A 24,532-nucleotide genomic window follows, 5' to 3' on the forward strand; every position below is an offset into this window, starting at 1 on the left:
GCTATTATACATGATTAACAATATCCATCCTAATATGTTTTATTTCAATGTCTTTGTAGAATATGCTGCACTTGGTTTTTGCAATGGATTCAAGAGGTGCAAATTTAAATACTTATATAGTCTAATGAACCATTTGCATTCTCACATTAATGTCATGTGATCACACGCCTAGGTGGAAAACTTCAAGATATCAAATATCTTGTCAGCCAAAAAAAATTAAAGAAAGGAAACTTAACTGTAATATACACTGTATAGCTAGCTATACATGTAGGTCCGATTTAGTAATTTAACACATCACTCAATGCTTGAAAGAGTACAGTACCGATATTCCGATACATTTACAGTACAACCTGGCTCCGCCCTCACTAACGGACGTGCCGTAAAACATATTAGAAAAGAGACCCCACCCCAATGTCCAACAACTTAAGTTTCAATCCTGTATGTATGCGTGACTGTTAAATGTTTGAACAACAAACATGATGACCCTACTCCCTAGTTTATGTCTCTGGATGCAGTCCTCACACCACCATCATAAAAATAGCTCAGGCCCCGGTTTCATGAACGTTCCTTAGCGCTAAGGAGCTCCTAATTAAGTTAAGATAAGGAAGTTCATGAAACGAATTTTTCGGAAAACATTAGCTAAGGAATTCCTTAGCGATTTTAAGTTAAGGAAACATTTAAGTTAAGGAACGTTCATGAAACCGGGGCCTGGTATGCTTGACTGGGTCGGAGGAACTCCGGCTAATTAAATGCATGCGCTATTTTTTGAACACAAACAAGAGATATTATACAGCCAACAAAAGTCAATAAGAATTGGCTACCGTCTAAACACTTTCTCTTTCTCTCCTTGATAGTCATTTAAACGCTTGCCACAGACCTAGATTTTTGCCTCATTTTCAAACGCTTCAGCGATCCTTCTTTGGGTTTCTACGCTCTGAATTCTCGCGAGGTTTTGTTCCTGTTCAACCACAATGTCGGAAGGCGATGAGATGGAAGTTGAGTCCCCAACAATTGAAAAAGAGTTGAGTGAAAAGTGTTAATAATATTTTAGTTATGATAGTTTGAGAGGTATGTAACTTATGTATTTTTATATTCCAGCATGAACTACGTCTACTTACTCAGTTATTTGGGACATAATGTAGGCCTAGGATACGTCCTTCGCCTCGCACATTTCCCTGGCCATTCTGGTTAGCTAACCGACGTGCTCCCGAGGTCTTTCAGCGTGTTTTATAACGGTTCATAAAACAATTCGTATTGATTAGCTAGATCATTATGATAGTTTTGACGTTATTGATATAAATTTATTGAAATATACGATATATCCGTGACATCGAAATCACACGCACATTTGATACAAAATTTGTGTATAATGTTCTAGAATGTTCCAACTTCCATGTGGAAACAGTAAATGACACAATTTTCCTACTTTCGTATTGTCAATATTCCGGTTTACCAAACATCTATCTGGAATTCTGTTTTATAATGTATATTATCAGGTCCAGTACACTCTGCCGATTGAGCTATATAGCTGTAAAGACCTATAATAGCTCTATTGACCTATCTGAAATAGGTCTTTTGAGCTATTTTCAAGTGATTTTCTTTTTTTAAAGAAAACGAAACAAAGTCGCTTTTAAAAGAAGATTGTATCATTAGGATGATAACAAAGACATTAAATATAAGTATTCTTTTTAAAAAATAATGATGTAAAAAAATCGGAAATTTTACATTTATGGAAAATGAAAATAAACATCTACTTGTATGCTCTTTGTAGTCAACATTACCATAAACCTTATTGTTTTATGCGACTTTGCTTTAATTTAATGAAATTTGAAATCTGAGAAAATATAGCTCAATACAGCTATAATTTATAGGTGTATATAGCTATATAGGTCTTTATAGCTATATAGCTCAATCGACAGAGTGTACTGGACCTGATTATAAGGTCCCATTGGAAATAAGTTGTTTGTATCGGCTTTCATGGGCCATCCTGGGTAAATGCTAGTCATTTTAACATTTTATGGAAATTTGAAACTCAAAACTATTATATTATACTGTAACTGTCATAAATTTCATTCATGTTTTATTGTACTCATTCATTTGTAAACAATTGGGGCTAAATGTATTAATATTGTACTCATTCATTTGTAATTAATTGAAGATAAATGTAACTAGAGCTGTGATTCAAAACTATCTGAAGTATCTGCGATTCCAAATGGTTTAAAAATGCATTTTAACCCTGTAACACATGCCTTTTACCTTAATAAAATTATTATTATTATTATAATTTATAAATAGGTCTCTAAACACTGATGTTAAACTGTATATTTTATGAAACCGACTGAATGTCACTACTTGTGACACATGTATGTAGATAAAGTTGCGTATCAAGAAGCCAACACCCTCACAGACGTTGCATCTGGCCAGCACTCATCCTTCGTTAATGTATAGTGTGGTACATGTAGGACGAGAGTATTTTTAAATTGACGGGTAAGATAAGGATACCTCTGCTTAATGAACACATTATCAGTTAATTTTCTTATTGGCCTCACATGTACATAGCCGAGTATTGCCCAAATAATAAAAGAATAATTAGAAATGTAAAGTCAAATAGGTTTGAAGCTCCTGCTTGTGACAATCTTCAAAATATACTGAGCTGTTGCATATATTATGCTATAGCTGAAATCAAAAAGTCTGATTGCACAATAATGTTGTATTGAAGTGTCATAAATAACCAAAACAATGACATTCATCATTTGTCTGATGTTTTTTCCACATAATGTTTTTCTTCACCTGCAGAAAAGAATTGTCATTTTTAGTACAAACTTCTTTCAAAGTTCCCCAGATCTCGACTTTGTTATAAACATAAGTTTGAGGTCAGGTGGTGCAGGGGATAGTGCATTCACCCTTTCACCAAGTAACGTGGAGTTCACTTCCCTGACTGGAAGTGCAAAGGTATTTGGTCATCTGTCCAACCACGTTGGGTTTTTTCTGGTGATCATCAACAGCCACCAATATGTATACCCTCCTTTGGTAACATGCAGGCCAACAACAACAAGCGTGATTAATATGTTGAAAAAGAAACAGGATAAAACTTATTTACACACCACATGAGCAGCCATAGCGAAGTGAAGGCCGTTTATGTGAAGTGTTTAAGTAAATTTCATTTCAATTGCTTACTGAAATTGGGGATTTGGAAAATTTTAAGAGTAGTCCCCTGGAAAAAACAGCCGTTCATGCTAATATTCACAGCTGTTTTTCGGGTCAGGTGTGCTAATATAAACCAGTCACAGAACCTGTTACAAGCGCTAAATCCGGTTTGGAATTATAAAAAAAAATGAACTTTATATTTCATTGAAGGAGGCATTTTTGAAGAAAATATAGCTGAATAGAGATAAGAAAAAGAAGAGAGTTTTTAGATCTATTCTTGAAATGAATGGAATAATAACATTATAGATTTACTAGTACATTATTTTAGTGAAAGTCATTGGAGTCGTGTGAAATGATAATCTCTAGTATTACACAAAGCAACCTGTAAACTCCCTTTTTGATTATTTATAATTTCTTCTTTTCAGTCCTTCAATATTTGCAGAGGAAAAGAAAGAAGAAGGAAATGCTTTTTACAAGAAAAGACAGTACCTGGAGGCTCTCAATTGTTACTCCAAAGCTATCGGTAAATAGAAAACCTGATTAGGCCAAAAAAAAGGTGTCTGTTTAGGGTTCCCGACCGACCCTAGCTTTTTACCCCCGACCCAAAACTTTTTGATGAAAAAAACCCCGCTGATTTTCGAATTTTAGAAGGTTCCTTGCCTTTCAAAATGGCTTCCAGCTCCGTGTTGGCGCTAAATGTCATCATATGGAGCACAATTTGCTTCCAAATGAACCTTTTTTATGTAATTCTTTGTTTTACTTACAATAGTAGGGTCATAATCACATGACCAAAAATATACACACACAAAAAAATCTGACCTACCTACCCTAGTTTTTTTGCCCATGCAACCCTAAACAGACTACAATTTTTTTTTGGACTTATTACAAAAAACACAATAATACAATACCTGGTAATTCATGAATACATCTGTCATATACATCACTATGCTCAATAGTCTTCTTTATAAAACATAAACCAGTCAAATCATTTTCAATAGTTTCCAAGAAAAATAAATGTAGCTTGTCGAAACAATTACATTTAAGCGTTGGATAATTAGGCATGTATATTTGTTTATCAGTCACTACATGTTCACGACCATACACAAACAGTGCCATTCACTGCAAGTAGTTTATAGATATGGAAAAACCTACGCGAGAGTGTAGTTGGTTTGTAAAACAAAAGAACAAGACATAGATGTTGATGTTGCTCTTTTTTTATGATTCAACTCTTAGAAGTACACTACAGATATGTGCTTTCAAAATGAGACATACAAAGGCTAAGAAGAGTCCCAAAACAGTAGTTTAATGTGTTGGAAACCACTCTTCTGTAGCATTGGGACTAAAACCCAAAATTTGAACAAAGAAAAATCAAATTCTTCAGCTACCAAAATAAGTCCTCCCCCTCATTGATTCTTTTGCATATCAATTACAAGTAAATATTAATATTTCATTACAGAACTTTGTCCAACATATGCGTCCTATTATGGAAACAGAGCAGCCACCTACATGATGCTGTACAAGTACATGGAGGCATTGGAGGATGCACGACAGTCTGTCCGGATCGACAGGGCCTTCGTAAAGGTATCTTTTCAAAACAATCTCGAACCAAAATCTCAAAGTGTAATTCTAGTCCCTATGACTGCTATCTTATCTCCTCAAATCTGATTCTAGCCCCCACACTCCGCAAACTCTAGATCTAAATTTCCGTCAGCAGAAGTTGCTAAAACCCCATTTGTTTTCTTAAGCAATCAAGAATTTGCTTTATTAGCAAACTCAAGGAATAAGTCTTTGAAAAAAAAAAAAAAAAAAAAAATTATTTTAATTAACAGTGTTTATAAACTTTGTCATCACAATTAGTAATAAAAATTCGCAACTTGCGGAAAATGTGATCGGTAGCGTAATCGGAGTCACAACCTCCAACTGAACTCCTCAACCCTGATTCTAGCCTTCACAAACCACTTAACAGTCATTATTGATGTAGATTTGTTGATTGTAAAATCTGAAACATTTTCGCAAATTATAACTTAAAATTAAAATGAACCTTGTAGCATTGTTTGGTTGTGGTCCAAAATAATATAAATTTGCCTCCGTAATGTGGAAATAGACTTCCTACATATCAATTGTTTATATTTGTGTAGAAGTGTACATGTAAACAAAACTATTTTTAATTTGAAAGGGCTATGTCCGAGAGGGGAAGTGTCACCTGGCACTAGGAGATCATATTGCTGCTGGGCGATCCTACCAACAAGTCCTCATGTTGGAACCTGAAAACAACGCAGCAAAAGCAGATGTAAGGAGTTCAGTTTCTTTTATTCAGTTTCTTTTTCACTTTCTGTGGCTGTTTTAGGGAAACTTTTATAAATTAAGAAATTGTTTCCTGATTTTTAGGTCACCTGAGCTTTAGCTCAAGTGACCTATTGCTATCCGTTTTCGTCCGTCGTCGTCCGTCGTCCGTCGTCCGTCGTCCGTTAACATTTTACATTTCAAACTTAAAGTCAAGTTCTGCTGGGCCGATTGAACTGAAAGTTGGTAGGAATGATCGCCTCATGGTCCTGACAAAGTGTTGTTATTTTTCGGGTCAATCAGAAATACAATTTGGCTGCCATGGCCGCTATTTTGCTACTAAGTTCTAATAGGCCGATCTCACTTAAAATTGGTCTAGGAATGATCAGCTCATGGTCCTGACAAAGTTAAGTTAACATTATACTATTTTTTACTCAAATTGGTACATATTTCAACAACAAAAATAAATACTATAGACTCAGGTGACCGTTAAGGCCCATGGGCCTCTTGTTTTATATAATGTTAATAAAATTATAAAAAGCGTTTTATTTACTAGTGAGACATGATCAAATACTTAAAAATATCTTTTTGTTTCAATTAATATTTGAAAATTTATTCATTTTGCAATCCTGTTGTCCAATTGTAAAGAAAGTTAATTCATTTTAAAGGTGTTTTTTTATGAAAAAAATAAAGATAATATTTAACACATTGTTAACAGTCAAGAAAATTTTGGAGCAAATCAAGCAGAACAGATGTGGTATGAGAACTAGATGAGGTTTAAGACTCCTAAGACACATGTATAAATATACATCGGACAAACAAAACTATTTAACAAAGGCTAGCATCTGTTTTATAGATTTGGTTGAAAGTAGAATTTATTGTTGTAATGCATGTATTTATGGCAGTCAATTCCAAAGGTGTATATGTCTATTGTTAACAGTTACTTTACATTATATTTGCTGGTGAGTGTATGAATTCAGGAGATGTTGTGCAGTGTACTAGAGAGATTATCTTTTGCTTCTTTTGTGCTTGTAGTTAGCCCTCGCAGATCGTGTACAGAAATTTGAGGAGATGGCTGAAGTTGACTACCAGAAAGGAGACTTTAGGAAGGTAAGACCAAGGCAAAATAGAGATGTCCAGTTGTCAGCAGCTTAACATACCGTGCCTAGCTGAACAGAGAGGTGATGATATCGATCAAAACATGAAAGTGGTTTTATAAACTTCAACAAAATAAATCTCCCTGTATCTGATGTGCTTTTGAAAACACTATTTCATTGATGCTTAATTGCAACCTTTGGACCAGAACGCTAGTTTTATTGGCACCTTTTGGCAGCTGCTTTACTGGAAGTGTTTAAGTTAAAGCATTATCAGAAAAACAAAGGATCCTTTCTGTAAAAGATTTCAGATTTTACTTGAGTATTTGCCAAAATGCAGTTTTCTAATTAAAATGCCACACTGGTGTACAAATATAACCATTTGCAACGTATGTCTGAAATCCTCGGACAAATTATACTGTACGAGTATATGTTGTAAATTTTAGGTGTTATATTGTATGGAGAGGTGTATAGAACAGTGTCCAGCTTGTATGAAGTTCAGAATCAGAAAAGCTGAGGTATTAGCTCTACTCGGCCGATACCAAGAATCACAGGAATTTGCCAAGTAAGTAAAAGTTCATTTTGATGTTTAATAATCAAATTCGTGCTTAAAACAGAATTAGTCACTGCACAATGACAAGTGGTTTAAGTGGTGTTTTACTTGAGAAAGTTTCCTTGACAAACATGAATTTATAAGAATGTTAATCTACCATTAAATACAGTCTTTTGCTTTTCATTTTACATTGCAAGGAATTAGAATTGTATTCCCCAAATGATGTGTGTTTTCCCTTTTAGTGATATAAAATGTTTTTTCAGAGATAAATAACAAGCGTTTTTCCTTTCACTTGTAAATTTCATGTTTTCACTTTAAATGTTGATTGCCTCTACTCTACCGTCAGTGATGTTGAGTTCTTTGTTTTCCCCTTTATTGATATATGACTATCGTTTGCCCCTCCAATGAAATTTTGTTTTTGCCTTAAGTGACCAATAAATGTTTTTCTCTTTAGTTGTAAATTTCCCTTCTGTGATCTATTATTACTGTTTTCCCTTCAGTGATATATTACACAAAGATGGCATGAATGCTGATGCTATACATGTACGTGGAATGTGTTTATATTACCAAGACAACATAGACAAAGCTTTCCAGCATTTCCAGCAAGTTCTGAGATTAGCGCCAGACCATCAACAAGCCAAGGAAATATACAGAGTAGGTTTTGTGCAGCAAAGATTTAGCTTAAGTTACACTTATTTGCCCACCACATTCAGGAATGATTGAGATCTGCACCAAGAAAAAGCAATGTACATATGATTCACTTCCAATTGTGAAGATCACAAGTGTTAACTTCAAATGTGCAATAAGACTATGTCTGTTGCTTGATAACATTTCATGGACAAAAATTCTGATATGACTTTAGGGGGGAGGGGGGTGTCAGTATTCTATACAAAACCCTTTAATACTGAAATCCTTCATGCCTCTTTCACAGACCATTGAAGTTTTGCAGTACTGTGAAAATGATGTAGGGTTGGGGTGAGGGGATGAAGTTCTTGAAAAATTATTATGAAACATAGAGTTATATTTTTTGCGATCGCCTTTTGTCCGTCATCCGTCCGTAAACAATTTACATTTTCGACTTCTTTTCCATAACCCCTGAACCAATTTCAATGAAATTTTGCAGAAACCTTCCATGGCCAACGGTCAACCAAAATTGTGAATTATATGGTCCCAAGCCCCCAGGGGCCTGAGAGGCGGGGCCAAAAAGGATCAAATTGACTAAAATTTCAAACATCTTCTTCTCAAGACCCAGATATGGTAGAATCAAATACTCTTCATAGATGGAAGGGTCTTAAGGTGCTTTACCAAAATTGTGAATTTCATGACCCTGGGGTCTCACGTTTCCCCCTGGGGAGGGGGTAAACTTTACTATAGTTTATATAGGGAAATCACATTTTGGACCAACATTTGTATGATTACCATTGGAAGTAATTCAATTTGGGGTAGCATTATCACATTATCAGTATTGGATAGAAGTTTGATGGTATGCACATATCAGCCCTGACTGACCCCTTGGGGCTGATGGGTGGGGCCAGATATGGTAGAATCAAATACTTTTCATAGATGAAAGGGTCTTAAGGTGCTTTACCAAAATTATGTTAGCCAGCCCTACCCCCCAAATGGCTGTAGGGCGGGGCCCAAATGAGTCGGTGTGCTAAAAAAAATTAATTTTCCTTGTTTAGAACCAGAGGTGCTAGTTTCAAATACTTTTCAGTCTTAAATCTGTATGCTAGATACTGAATAAGGTGGTTTTATTGTTTTTTGTCACTTTGAATAATATTTCTATCCATGTTTTAAAAACAAAAATCAACTCTCTGTATAAATATGTCAGAACTCAGGTGACCGTTAAGCCCATGGGCCTCTTGTTTATGTAAGTTTTCTCTGTTGAAACTATTCATTGTGTGTTTCATGTTGTTTTGCAGAAAGCCAAAGCCTTAATAGCTAAAAAAGAAGAAGGAAACAAAGAATTTCGGTCGGGAAACCTACAGGCAGCATACAATCTATACACAGAGGCGTTAGCCATTGATCCTAACAACAAATTCACAAATTCTAAACTTTACTTCAACAGAGCGACAGTTGGCTCAAAGGTGAGTTTGTCAGGTAGTTCCGTAGTATCTCAATGATGCGTGATTGCTATTAATTGAATTATTGTTCATAATGAATAACCAAGATATTTCTGGATTTAAAAGAACCTGTTAAATGACTTAGTAAAAGCTTGAATAAGTTCCTCTCAACTCTCGATTAGGCCAAACAAAAAATATTTGGTGTTTTTGGTTACCCAACCTACCCTAATTTGTTGTGCCTACCCTAAAACTTGTTACCTAACTACCTTCCCTAAATTTGTTCAACATTTTAAAGGAAAAAATTTTTTTTTGTCTAGTCTTAATTATGTCTCCCCTACGAATGAAGGGAGACATTGTATTAGTACTGGTTCTTCTAATAGCAACTTGTCTGGGCCATAACTTTCAAACCGTTGAAGATATCTTGATGAAATTTTGGGTATGCATGCATCACCCACTGAAGTTGTGCAGTGCACTGGAATTAGTGGGTCACTGTGACCTGCATCTTAAGGTCTAAGGTCAAAGAAGTGCAACATTTTCAGTAAATTCTTGTCCGGCCCGTATATTTAAACTGTTAAAGATATCTAGATCAAACTTAAAGTATACCTGCAACACCTACAGAAGGTGTGCAGTGCACTGATATTAGGTCTCGTGCTTCACTATATAAATAGTTATGGCCCTTTGTTTATTTCTAATACTAAAGTTTGTCCACGGCATAACTTCCATGTTATTTCACCTACCTTGACCAAACTTGCTATAGTTTTAATGTATCTCTGGAAGTAGGATTGTTGCATTCTGAATTCGGGTCTCGTACCCCACTTTATAGAGATATGGTCCTTTGTAAATTTTTTATACCAAAGTTTGTCTATAAGGAGACATGTTTTTGTGAACAAAAACACAATTCTAGTTTCATTTGTGTATTTATATATATATATATATATAAAATTCTATCTAATTCTGTTCTGTTTTATTAGGTCACCTGAGCTTTAGCTCAAGTGACCTATTGCTATCCGTTTTCGTCCGTCGTCGTCCGTCGTCCGTTAACATTTTACATTTCAAACTTAAAGTCAAGTTCTGCTGGGCCGATTGAACTGAAAGTTGGTAGGAATGATCGCCTCATGGTCCTGACAAAGTGTTGTTATTTTTCGGGTCGATCAGAAATCCAATATGGCCGCCACGGCCGCCATTTTGAAAACCTATTTCAAACTTAAAGTCAAGTTCTGCTGGACCGATTGAACTGAAAGTTGGTAGGAATGATCGCCTCATGGTCCTGACAAAGTGTTGTTATTTTTCGGGTCGATCAGAAATCCAATATGGCCGCCACGGCCGCCATTTTGAAAACCTATTTCAAACTTAAAGTCAAGTTCTGCTGGACCGATTGAACTGAAAGTTGGTAGGAATGATCGCCTCATGGTCCTGACAAAGTGTTGTTATTTTTCGGGTCGATCAGAAATCCAATATGGCCGCCACGGCCGCCATTTTGAAAACCTATTTCAAACTTAAAGTCAAGTTCTGCTGGACCGATTGAACTGAAAGTTGGTAGGAATGATCGCCTCATGGTCCTGACAAAGTGTTGTTATTTTTCGGGTCAATCAGAAATACAATTTGGCTGCCATGGCCGCTATTTTGCTACTAAGTTCTAATAGGCCGATCTCACTTAAAATTGGTCTAGGAATGATCAGCTCATGGTCCTGACAAAGTTAAGTTAACATTATACTATTTTTTACTCAAATTGGTACATATTTCAACAACAAAAATAAATACTGTAGACTCAGGTGACCGTTTAGGCCCATGGGCCTCTTGTTTATATGTGATGACTGATGTGTATCTCTATTTACAGAACATATTAAAATATTTACTGTTTTTTGCAAATATATTGCTCATCGGAAAGCTGTATTGTATGATTAAATCTTTTTTTTCTATTATGAAAAAGGTCCTCTTCAATAGCTTGTAAGATTTTAGTTCACTTAATTTTCATCTTTTGCATTTATAAATCCCAGTCTCTTTTAAAGAAACAGAAGACTTCATGGGTGTCAGATGATGCAATAAGAAGGATGTTCAAAATATGTCTGGACTTAATAGAACCCATGAAATATTAAGAGATCAAAATGTTTTAGTGACTAAGTAAAAGCTTGAATAAGTCTGTTATTTCATCACCTTTCTCTACATTATTGTGGACGTCATGTTGTCAAAAGCCTCCTTCATTGTTTGTTGTTTCCCTTCAGTTAAATCGGGTGGAGGAAGCCATTGCTGACTGTACGAGAGCTGTCGACCTCGATGACACGTATATCAAAGCTTATCTACGGCGTGCAAAATGGTAAGGATGTTGTGCACATCAGCATTTTATGTTAATAGCTTGTGTTTAGTTTAACCCTTTCGCCCCAAGGTAACTTGAATACACTTAGTTTAACCCTTTCACCCCTAGGTAACTTGAATACACTTAGTTTAACCCTTTCACCCCTAGGTAACTTGAATACACTCTACCATACATTCATCTGGGTAAGTCCATTAAGGTCAGTGGTGAAGGGGTTAAATGCAGACTTTTATGGATAGAAATAGGTCACAAGTACAAAACTCATCATGCTGTTAAGAAATGCTACTTTGTTCTGTCAAAGCTTTTAAGACCAGCAAAAACTGAAGGAAAAATCCTGGGCACTGAAGAAAATTCAGGTATCAAATTAAATTGGTTTTATATTGGTTATCTGATTTCTTGTAGTTACATCTAAATGACATTTAGATGAAATGCCATTGGACGAATATATTTATTTGGAAAAAAGGGGTAAATTTCATCAAATTATGAGTACATGTATGATGCAAGAATGTAACAGGTTAAATTTTTGGTAGAGGTGGAGCTGTTCTTTTTTTGGTAAACACAACTTTGTCTACACTACATCTCCTTAAGTGCTACAAACCCTTAACCCTTTCACCCCTAGGTAGCTTGAGTAGACTAACATACATTCACCTGGATGAGTCCATTATGGTCTACAGTGGTAAAAGGTATAGGAGAATAAGTAATACAATCTTTGTATTGAGCTTTCCATTTGGCTGATCCGGTGGTGCAGTGGATAGAAAGGGCAATTACAATTCCTCCATTGGACGTGAAAAGGGGTAGACCTTTCCGACCACGTGGGGGTTATGCCATTATCAATGGTGCATTGGTACTCTCCACCACTAACACTTTATTGCTATATCTCATTAAGTACTGGACAGGTCAAATTACACAAATTGCTTACCCTTGGTCTTAAGTTATGGATGTTTAATTTTTTGACTGATTGTTAGAACAAGATAGGGCCTAATGCCAATCTTGGGTTTTGACAGTTGAAGATTGTAATTTCTATTTTGCAGAAAGTACTGAAGGAATACAGAATTTCCTACCCTGTGTAGCTTAATATTCATTTGCCTCTATTATCCTTGATTGTTATTCAGCAAATCTATTCCCTTCAGTTTGAGGCCAAAAAAAAAAATTACTTGGTTCTCAGGCCAATTATTTTCAAAAGAAATGCGGCAGAGAGGTATTATTTTTATTTTCATTTTACATGGCAAAAATGAGACGAGGGCGATTTTTTTTTGTGCAGTTTGTAAAACGTTCATTGTGGGCATTACCTTGTCTTTTTATAGTTGTGTAGAGACCCGTCACAGAGCAAGCCTCCGAAAATCCCCCCACGATGTTCCAGACGAGAATCACGAACCCCGGGCCCCACATTCCTTATTTGTTCCGAAATTATCGCCATTTGTACTGGAGACTGATAAGTCATACTCGTTTTAACGCTTGCCTGTATATCAATTTCCTTATCTTTATTCAAACGTTTTTGAACTTGGGTGGCTAACGAGTAAAAACAACATGCGGACCAATTTTCCAGATTTTTTTTAAGACAGGCTGGCGCATTCACGATTTATTTTTTATTACTTTCACGAAAAAATCTGCAATGCGGTGCCCTAAAATGAAAGGCGCGGGCCTGAGAACCAAGTAATCAATTTATTTTGGCCTAATCCAAGTGCATTTTATATTGTAGTATATATATTGCCGCAAGATTTAATTCACAATATTTGAAAGTACCAGAGAATATATATATTATAGAGACAATCATTGTATACTTTATAATTAACAGTTATATGGAAACAGAACAATATGAAGATGCAGTCCGAGATTATGAAAAAATTCTTAAATTGGATAAATCACAAGGTAGGTAACTTTGTATATCACAAGATAGGTAACTCTGATGTAAAACTAGATAAATCACAAGGTAGGTAACTCTGATATAAAACTGGATAAATCACATGGTAGGTAACTCTGATGTAAAACTGGATAAATCACAAGGTAGATAACTCTGATTTAAGAACTGGATAAATCACAAGGTAGGTAACTCTGACTTAGAGTACTGATTTCCTATGAATTCTGTTGTGGTTTATCAGGTGCATATTGTGAAACTATTCAATTTTAGATTGATTGGAAGTTCATATAAACTTGCTCTCTGGTAATAAATGTTTTCACCCGTTAATCCATTTTCCTACCTTCTTCGTGCTTCATATATAAAACGTATAAACAATTGATTATTCTTTTACTTCAATGTTACTTTGAAGTTATTTATGTTAGAAATAGTTACCTCTGAAAGCAATATGTCCATAAAGAATGCAATATGCTGGTCCTACATGTGTAAGAAAAAATGCTAAGTCTTTTTATACAAGATTTTTACATGTATTTCTTTTGTCTTTACAGAAAATAAACGATTATTACAAGATGCCAAATTAGAACTTAAGAAAAGTAAAAGGAAAGACTATTACAAAATATTAGGGGTAACAAAAACAGCATCAGTGGATGAGATCAAGAAAGCGTACAGGAAGCGAGCTTTAGTGCATCACCCTGGTAAGTTTTTATTGACACCAGTCTTTTACAGGATTACTAGCATGCCGATACTCATTCATACATCTAGGTAGACTGGAACAATTGGAAGGCTGTAACAAGTTTCTTACAACTAGATGCAGAGTTCAATGCTAGACCCACAATACAATATTTATTTGGATATATGTTAATAGATGAATATAAAACTTATCAAAAGTGGCACAGTCTTGAAAGCAAGGGCAACTTATTCATGGAATCTTAGCTTCATTGTCAAAAATGTATCATCAAACCTTTTTTTAAGGGTCGAGAGTTTTATCTGTGGTCAAAGCTGTTTTTCAGAATGTATACTATAGCAGGATATTCCACGGGGATGATATTTTCAAGTTTTCGCGGGTCAACAATGTGGTTGGAAAATATGTTCAGCAGAATAATATGACAGTAAACTTCATAACTGTAATGGTGTCCGGAAAAAGCTTGCATGTGGTTATGAATTCATATACATAAAGAGTAACGATGTTTGAAAAAAGGTTATATCATACATTTAATAGCTGTCTTGATGATTTGTTTACTTCCTTGTTGTTACACGATATGATGTCATAAAGCCTATTCATTCCACTATTTGACACTTTTATGGCGAGTGTCGAAATACTGTGCTCAAACACCATGAAAATGTAGTTTCTTCACATGTCTAGATTGAGAAGTTATAATCGGTGTATAAAGTCTAATTTTCTAACTCGGGGTCAAATCATGAAAATTTGAGCCCACATAAATACCACATTTGACAGTAATTGGTTCCCTGATGTAACACTATTGGGACTATGTGTTGTGTATGTACAGATCAGTCTGATGGATGTGCTAAATGGGGGTTCCATATCTACATATATATATATCACAATTACACAAAGGTCAATATATATTTCTCTAGTTACTACCCGGTATATAACTAGAGAGACATCTGACATTTATTTAAACAATAACTGCTAGGGTTTTATGGTAGATTTGCCAGAGGCCACTTGTAATTATATCAACAAAAATTACATCCAGACAACCAGGTATTTTTTATATTTACATATTTTTCTTTTTTAAGACATATTCCTACAAAAACCATTTGCCCTGTCTCAAAATACATTTCTGGTGGCCATTTTGTTTGTTTACATATTCCTACACCTGAAACAGGCAGTTGTAATTATAGTCGAGCAGTTGTAATTATAGCCTATATAATTACACTTGCCCTCTAACACTGTTGTAATGGGACGGCGCGGGGGCAAATGTAAATATAGAAAGATATCAAGTACCTGCTGGAATGATTTGTAAGCCCACAGGATCATATTCTTTTGTTGCATCCTTACAGATCGTCACAGTCATGATTCACCAGACGTACAGAAGGAAGAAGAGAAAAAATTCAAAGAAGTTGGGGAAGCATATTCAGTATTGTCTGATGAACGTAAGAAGAGCAGATACGATTCTGGGGCTGATTTGGACGAATTGGAAGGAGGTGCAGGATTTGGTAAGTATATTTTATTGTGAGAGTATGCAAATTGAAGCTTTATCAAACTGTCGCCTAGTTTTTAACCAGATGGAAACTCGCTACAGCTATTTTGTAAAATTAACTGGTATTGAAGTAGTTCGCATAGAGCATTTTATTTTTGTTCATTGTATCATTTGTCACCTTTTATAAATAATTGTTCTCATTTGAAGGAATATATTGAGCTAATTAAGGTAAAGGTATAAACAGGTTTAACTGTAGCTATACCTCTGTCACTACTGTGACATAAACCACATGCTGCAATGCATTTTACAGAATTATAGGTATTTGGAATTTGAATGTTTGATAACAGAAAGAAAAGAAAACTGCATGAGTCGAACTCAGAACATTTACACTGGCAAGCCTGCACTTGACTAATGTTACCAACTAGGAATTATAATTAAACAGCTCAAAAATGATAGTCAAGAGTATGGGCTTTCAGACAGAAAATCTCCTTAATATAATTGCTTCATCTTCTATATATAAGGGAGATTACTCTTAAGTCTAACAAATCTGAAACATAAAATACTGCTGTATAGATATATATACAGCTGTATAAATATATACAGTTTATATAGATATATACAGTTTATTATAGATATATACAGTTTCATATTGATAAGGCTAGCCTTGAGGCAGGTTTTGTGAAACCCTGCGAGCCCGACCTGTATTTTCCTTAACTAACCCTGATATAAAATCAAGGGATTGTATACCCTGTATGGTCGTACACAAAGCACCTGTAGGTTTTGTTTATATGCTACACCCATGAGATATAGAATTCAATTAATAATTTGCATTATAACTATGAACAAAAGGAATACATTTTGGTGTGCTGAGGTATAACAGACATTTGTCTTGAATAGCAATGAGTTATTCATATGATATTATATATCAAAAATTTGTTTTTTACAGATTTCGGCGTGGACCCTAACCAGATATTTCAGACATTTTTCACTGGTGGAGGAGGTCCTGGTTTTAGTTTTGGCGGACCCCAAAACACGGCTCCAGGCGGTTTTACATTTCAGTTTGGTTAAGATGAACTGTTGTCTCTTCTCAGTGAAATCATTTTCTCAATCACCTGTGATTGTGTGTTTATGACATGGATACTAGTGCATGTTGACATTGAAATGATGTTCAGGAAGACGAGGCCAACTGGTAAAGTTCCAAGGATTCAGAGAGACGACACACCTAGACTGTCTTACTTGGTTCTAGGATTATTTCCCCATTGAAACACTACTGTTAGATGTTGGAAGATATTGGAATTTTAAAATAAAAATTGAAGTCCTGTATTCAACTCCATCCCAGGAGAGAATACTTTGGTGACTTGCTTAGTAGACCCAAGGTCTTTTGTCTTCCAAGACATCTAGGCATACAGAACGTATACAGGTAATAATTTATTCCTTCAGTGCAATTCTGGAGATATAGCAACATTCTTGTCTGGAATGGCTCTCATCAAAACTTGTGTCAACAAGTAAATCTAAAAACATTGACACAATTTCTTAGGAAAACATTGATTTTCTATCAAGTTTTCATTTATTCCTTTAACGCTTATTCACAATAGTTGGATATCTGTTACAAACATCCAAATGACAGGATCATTCAAATCTCTGTCGGTGACAGAAAAAACATTCTGTATTTATCATGGAACTTGTTAAATATGAGTTATATATGCACAGACAAGTTATACGAAAAATATTTGGTATCAGTTTATTTTAAAGACATGCATTGTATATATTCATCAAGCATTGCCGATATGTGCATGTAATTTTGTTTGTCATGTGAATATGAGATAGAATTAGATGATGAATATGTCAGTGGGTTCAATCATTCCTGGCGTCATATTCATCCAAATATGTAATTAAAACCGTGATTGTTATTTTAAGATTCAGTAAAGGACACCCCGGTGAATCGGGCTCTGATAGAAGTTTGGAAAACTCGCTCTCTGACCACTGAATGCAAGAGCTGGTCATTGGGATATAAATACTAATAAAACTGAACTAGATTAGTCCGAGTCTTGTACACATATTCCCAAAATCTACATTTCGGTGCGATTTTCTCTTTCTCTCCAAATTCAGAGAGAAAAACACTCTTGAAATTGAAAAGTCCAGTCAAATGGCTTTTCAATCTGAAATTTCAAGAAAACATTTCGTAAATCAGTAGATTTGTCATTTATCATCGCCATATGTATAGTATCACTGTTAAAAAGTTCTAATAAGATTTTCAAGAAATTCCTCAAACTTGATGAGGTTTTGGTGTTTGATTTTTAGGACACGATTGTTTTCTAGTGTCATTTGCAAACTGTAACATTGTTCAAAAATAGATTACCGTAAACATACCCACCTTATATTTTAATGTCTATAGTCATGAACCCTCATCAACTGTAGGAAATCAGTTACACATCATTAATGATGTGGATGAGTGCATAGGTTGTGTTTAGAATGGACAATTTTAAAACTCTGCGCTATTATGGGAAAGTGTTTCCGAAATAAAAATGAATGACCAAAATGTTCATTAACTATAGATGCTAAGTAACTGTGGCATCACAATAAACATGTATGTAGTTGACCTAGATATTAGATAAACTTGCCACGTATTGATAGGAATTACAGCAGTAATCATGGTGGTGAATATTAAATAGAGACATGTTTTATTTTCTTAATGGTTCATCACATATTTTTGATAAAGGGATGAATATCAGAAAACTGGACAAATTCAGACATGATATTCTTAACTTAATCCGAACACAACTATTGTGTGTTACCATGTGACCACTTATCCTTACAAACCATTGTCCTTTCTAGCTGGTCAGTTCTGACCATTCCATAGGCATATATTTTGTTGCTATTTTCTAGTCACAATGAGATGAAAATTGCATCTAAGTCCACTAAAATTTAATAATCCTTTCACTGGTTATATGGAGTAAATAATCTGATCGAACAGTGTTTGTTTAAACTCCCTAGGATAAATAATCTGATCTAACAGTGTTTGTTTAAACTCCCTAGGATACAAAGGCATCAATGTCTAGGATAGACATACAGGGTTATCAGGGGTTTCATTTGTAGCCGGTGAAAATACCCTCTTATTACAGATATTTACCAGCTGCAAAAATGTACTTTCGTGAAAGAATTAGAAGAATGATGAGGAATTATGAAGAATACTGAAATAACTGTCTACTTTGTGTAGATACACACAACCTGAAATCTAACTAAACCCCTGAGTTACCATAGTTTTCGGCCTAAATATAGAATAATAATGAAGAATAACGATTTGGGACCCTAAAATTGAGCATTTTCAACCAGTGAATTTACTTAATTATTCCTATATTCTAACATGTAATGATTTCATCTGAAAGAACAGCTCAAAAGATGCCATCTAAAGGTGTTTTCCCCCTAGAGTATACCTACATTATGCTTTTAATTCTGAGCACACTAGTCTCCCCCATAGAAATTTCAAAAAGTTAGCATGTATGGACTTTGCTTAAACATTATGAAGGGTATATAACTAAATGTCGGTGATGATGCCAGCTTTTTCCAAGTGAAAATTTCAAGCAGATAACTATAAAGTCATTTTTGGAATGAGTATGAGACATCACTGTCAATTTTCCAACTGGCAATTATTTACCCGATCAATGTACACCAATAGGGGAGGTAACTCTATCATACCTATGGAATCTCATAAATTTCCTTTCAAAACGGGTTACAATATACTATAACCTGATATATGTTTCTATGTATAGAAAACGATGTTTGCTTGCTGCACATGTTGTATCCTTATTTTAGGTACAATGCTTGGAAGTTCCTTTTTCATTTATCTAACAGTACATAAGCTGTTCCTTTATAAAGATCAGTTTATGATTGGATTGGGTGTTGTAATGAATTCAAATATGTTTACAGTTAACTTGTATAATGTCTGATGAATATTCATTATATGCAATGCATGTCTTATGAATATTCATTGTATGTGGTACATGATTTCTTATGAATATTCATTAGTTGTAACCGCAATTTGATTCTCATTACATTATTTAAATTTTGTGTGTGGCCAGCAACAGTCAAATGATTGTCTTTCCAACTTGCCTGGGTGATTATCATAAGTTGGCGAGGCAATCATCAGTGTCTGGTTACTGAATGTGATCACCTCATCGGATGGTTATGTCCGATGTTGCAGTAAAAATATGTTTTGGTATTTTTTTTGTACAAAAAGCGAGAAGACATTAAATTCTGTACATGTAACAGTGTTGTATACGTGTTATAAACATGTCTTTATTAAAGATTGTGTAGGCCTGTTCATGGCAGTTTATGAATGGGGTTCCAATTTCATGCAAGAGTTGACAAATGCTATTGTGAAAGTTGTTTTATGATAGAAGTTGCAATTTCAATTTTTGTTTTGGGATGAATTTAGATTAGGTGCAAATTAGAAATGTTTTATAAGGGGTGTATGTTTTTATTCATAGAAAAATCTAATTTCCATCCTAAATCACTTATTGAAAAATGAAAACCCTCCAACACATTTTTGGGTATTTTTGCAAGGTTTCATTTACATAGTTTCATACTGAAACACAAACATTGTATATTTATTCTGAAAATGCTAAGACGCTTATCTTCTTTCATTCCTGTTTTCATACCTAGGTATATAAATATAACTTGATTGAAGTTATTTAACATAAAATAATTTCATTCCTTCTAATCTGATCAGCCAACCTTGGTTAATTTGTCATCCACTGGAATCATATAGTATCCATATTGTTAAGTGGTTGAAGAAAAAGATCACAAATTGATTTATTAGTACATAATGTGTAATATTGTAATGTATGTGTCTTATATTTTTTTCTTCCCTTTTTTATTTGATTGCTCAATGAGACATAAAAGTAACATTCAAAATTTTAGAAATCCTAGCATAAAATATATATTAGTATTATTTATCATACACCCTGTACTCCTCAATTTGTAGAGTTGCTCACTTTCTATTTCACCTTTTTTTATTATTATTATTGAAAAATGTAAGATTTTATACTTTACTAAGTATAGTCCAGTTAATAAATATTGCTGGTATCAGATCACAGTTTTGCACTTCATAAATTACATTGGTCATCCAGCTGGACTAAACTCTACTGTGTGGTCATCCATCTGGACTGAACTCTACTGTGTGGTCATCCAGCTGGACTAAACTCTACTGTGTGGTCATCCAGCTGGACTAAACTCTACTGTGTGGTCATCCAGCTGGACTAAACTCTACTGTGTGGTCATCCAGCTGGACTAAACTCTACTGTGTGGTCATCCAGCTGGACTAAACTCTACTGTGTGGTCATCCAGCTGGACTAAACTCTACTGTGTGGTCATCCAGCTGGACTAAACTCTACTGTGTGGTCATCCAGCTGGACTAAACTCTACTGTGTGGTCATCCAGCTGGACTAAACTCTACTGTGTGGTCATCCAGCTGGACTAAACTCTACTGTGTGGTCATCCAGCTGGACTAAACTCTACTGTGTGGTCATCCAGCTGGACTAAACTCTACTGTGTGGTCATCCAGCTGGACTAAACTCTACTGTGTGGTCATCCAGCTGGACTAAACTCTACTGTGTGGTCATCCATCTGGACTAAACTCTACTGTGTGGTCATCCAGCTGGACTAAACTCTACTGTGTGGTCATCCAGCTGGACTAAACTCTACTGTGTGGTCATCCATCTGGACTAAACTCTACTGTGTGGTCATCCAGCTGGACTAAACTCTACTGTGTGGTCATCCATCTGGACTAAACTCTACTGTATGGTCATCCATCTGGACTAAACTCTACTGTGTGGTCATCCATCTGCACTAGTCTGTACTGTCTGATTACTGAGCTGTACTGTATGGTCAGCCAGCTGGACTGTGTGCTTACTGAGGTGGACTATTCTCTACTGTATGGCCACTCAGTTGGACTAAACTCTATTGTGAGGTCACATAGCTAAGCTAGTCTCTGTGTGCTTCTATCCAGCTGGACTAGTCTCTACTGTGTTGGATGAGATACTTATCTTTGGTTGTTAAGTCTGCTCAAACTACTGCAAAAAGCTCTTATTTCAGCAGATACTTTTTATGTACTTTCAAATACTAATGTGTTCAAGATGTTGAATTATTGAAGTCATGATATTCAAGTCTTGAGGTGTTGTTGTCTGTCATATTGTTTCCCTGATTTAGTTATCCTTTATCGTAGAAATTGTTTTAACTCATTCACCCCTGAATTTTTATAATGAACTATTCCAACCTTTGAATTAGAAGAGTTCAAATGTGTCTTCAGGGTGAATGAGTTGATGATCACAAATCTGTACGAAAAAAATCCTTGTCTAATCAGAAGCCTGGTTGATAAAGAAATTGAAACAGAAGTTTAGGCAGGTGAGGTCCTACTTCATACAGTGACTTGTGTTATCTGAAGAGCATGTCTTTTCTAGCATACATACCTGCTACTGTATACTAGGAGACTTTCGCCCAATCAAATATTCACCCTTCATCAGTAAAATCTATATTCATCTAGTGTGAATTTCGCCCTTCAGGTAATTACTATATAGAGTATACAGAGTACTGATATTCATTGTCTAAATTCACCCTCCGTTCTAGAGAGTGAAGAAGACAATCATTAGACTGTGGCAAACATTTCCAAGTAAATGGTATTGTTTACTTTAGTCAGGTTTCACAATGTATGGAAATTGAGCATTCATAAAATAATTTGGGATATGATAATGATGACCATTTCCACTAATAATATTTTCTGACGACCAGGGCCTAGTTGTTCAAAAGGTGATTAGCTTAATCAGTGATTGGTGCAAGTTTTAGTATGTGTATATCTTATAACACACAAGCATTAACTTAGTAAAAAAAATCCCAGATAACAAATATATTTAAGTAGAGTAAAATTACATACAAATTTACTTTGTCTATTGCCCAAATTAATAGAGGTAGAAAATGTAATCAAATAGTGATTAAGCCAATGACTTTTTACACAACTGGACCCAGACTTCTACTTTTAAGTTTAATTTTGATGCAGCAACATGCACTCATATTGTTGGAATGATCACTAGACTTTATCTTGTTGTGTTTGGAGGAATATTTCATTGTGTGGTCAACATATAACATGTGACCAACAAAATGTCATCAACAAAGTCATGTGGCCAATGACATGTCAGGTGACAGGGTCAGATGGCATAGTCACATGACAGGTGAACATGTCTGGTGTGACTTGTGACTGATCTTCAACGTGTGATGAGTGCAGGGCAATTATGAGGAGGGGAAAAAGAATGGAGAAGTATTTGAGGAATGGCTTGCCAGGTTGTGTTTTACGAGAGTGGTGTATGTGTAGAGTAAATGGCTGTAATGTTTTATATATTATCACTGTGATGATGTGTATAAACTATATGTACAGTATGACAAGTAACAGAAATAAAAATATGAAGAAAAATATATACGTGGTCTGTCTTGAATCATTGAGAATTTGTTTGGTTGTCTTCGCTCACTTGCCAGAAAGCTTAAGGTTGGCAGGTGGGCTTGTACACTACCCTGGTGCTGTGTTTTCATCAGTTCATCCAACCGTCTGTCAACCTTTTCTTTAAACATCTTTTTCTAAAGAACCCTAAAGGCAAAGTTATAAAATTTGGCTTTTAGCTTTCTAGGATAGAGACTGACACACTTTGCAAATGAAATGACATACTTTCAAGGTCACAGGATCATATACAATATGTTAAAAACTTCAAACACTTCTTGAGAACCGAAACGCGAAGGGTCGTGATATTTGGCTTGTAGCCTTCTGAGGTAGTGCCGGACAAGGCTGGAGATTAAAAATGACTGACCTACTTTTAATGTCACAGATATAAATATGTCAAAACCTTTGAAGAACAAAATTGCTTAGAGCGGTGATATTTGGCTAACACCTTGCTTGCATTGAAACCTTTAAATACATCTTAAAAGCCAAGAGACTTAAGGTTATGATATTTCGTCTATAGCATGCTTGGGTGAAAAGCTGTCAAGTTTGTTGAATGGATTACATTTACCTTCTTAGTCTGTGGCGCGAGGAGTGATGGTTGATCAAGTTTTCATTGATTGGGGTTAAAATTGTAAAATTATTTTCTAAATATGACTTGTAGGTTATTGGGGTGAAGGACGATCACTCTTTTTCCAAATGAATGGCATTGGCCCATTTTCCTGGTCAGAGACACCAATATGTAAAAAGTGGCAATCAACTTATACATGTCCTGGAGTCAAAGATTACTAACTACTGGCCTGTATCTTGCTGGGATAGCACAAACAAAAGAATTCACTAAAACTTTGATGAAGTGTGGAACAACGTTGAAGCTAACGTCATCAAACCCCACACACCGTCTAAGCAGCGACGCATCAATCCGATGTCACAGGCTAATAGACGGGCACAGCCGCTATTAGCCCGAGTTTCCTCTGACCCTAGACTTAGACATTGTTACAGATAGGTGTCTATGAGGTATGTGTTTTGTCATAGAAGATTTTTGTTGTTATCAGCACCTCAAAACGCACCAATACCAAACGGTGTCGGATAATTCCACGTTATTTATAAAATAATGCGCTCTGTCCCCAAACCATCTGGTGTCAGGGCCAGAGGAAACTTAGGCTAACCTGCTATTATTAGGTCAACTTGAGCTCCTGAGCTTTGCTCAAGTGACCTATTCTAATCGCTTTCCGTCTGTCGTGCGTAAACTTTTTACATTTTTAACTTCTTCTCAAGAACCAGTGGATGGATTTTTTTCAAACTTGGTCAGAATCATCCTTGGTAGATGACGCTACAAAATTGTAAAATTGAGATTCCTACCCCAACCCCAGGGGCCAGGGTGGGGCCCCAAAGGGAAAATTAACCAATATTTCAAAAATCTTCTTCTTCAGACTCAGAGGTACTACACTCATTTTCTCTACATGAAGAGAAAGACCATCAGGGGCTTTACTTAAATTGTAAATTTCAGGACCCCCGAGCTATCCGTTCTCCCTTGGGGAGGGGGTAAACTTTACTATAGTTTATATAGGGAAACAACACTTTTGG

The 24,532-nt window shown here is 35.4% G+C and overlaps 1 protein-coding gene across 2 annotated transcripts; it reads left to right on the forward strand.

Annotated features, from left to right (window-relative positions):
* The first annotated feature begins 933 nt into the window (after nt 1-933).
* LOC110442957 (dnaJ homolog subfamily C member 7-like) lies at nt 934-22,344 on the forward strand. Of its 2 annotated transcripts, none has more exons than XM_021486850.1 (13): nt 934-1,021; nt 3,573-3,670; nt 4,604-4,728; nt 5,324-5,437; nt 6,466-6,540; nt 6,971-7,089; nt 7,578-7,731; nt 9,000-9,164; nt 11,363-11,454; nt 13,247-13,320; nt 13,855-14,001; nt 15,329-15,484; nt 16,415-22,344. In XM_021486850.1, exons 1-13 carry the CDS (start codon nt 972-974, stop codon nt 16,534-16,536), a joined length of 1,491 nt encoding a protein of 496 aa, XP_021342525.1. In that variant the 5' UTR covers nt 934-971; the 3' UTR covers nt 16,537-22,344. The 2 variants fall into 2 exon arrangements, with proteins under 2 accessions (XP_021342525.1, XP_021342526.1); XM_021486851.1 differs by having other exon boundaries at nt 982-1,068.
* The last annotated feature ends 2,188 nt before the right edge of the window (nt 22,345-24,532 follow it).

Source organism: Mizuhopecten yessoensis, unplaced genomic scaffold (genome assembly GCF_002113885.1).
Source record: "Mizuhopecten yessoensis strain PY_sf001 unplaced genomic scaffold, ASM211388v2 scaffold716315, whole genome shotgun sequence".
In the NCBI taxonomy this organism is placed as follows: domain Eukaryota; kingdom Metazoa; phylum Mollusca; class Bivalvia; order Pectinida; family Pectinidae; genus Mizuhopecten; species Mizuhopecten yessoensis.

What these genes read in the sequence shown, in the direction of transcription:
- LOC110442957 (XM_021486850.1), top strand. Translation starts at nt 972, where the DNA reads ATGTCGGAAGGCGATGAGATGGAAGTTGAGTCCCCAACAATTGAAAAA. An exon ending in TATCTACGGCGTGCAAAATG is followed by an intron (nt 11,455 to 13,246) that starts GTAAGGATGTTG and finishes TATAATTAACAG; the next exon opens with TTATATGGAAACAGAACAAT. An exon ending in GGAAGGAGGTGCAGGATTTG is followed by an intron (nt 15,485 to 16,414) that starts GTAAGTATATTT and finishes TGTTTTTTACAG; the next exon opens with ATTTCGGCGTGGACCCTAAC.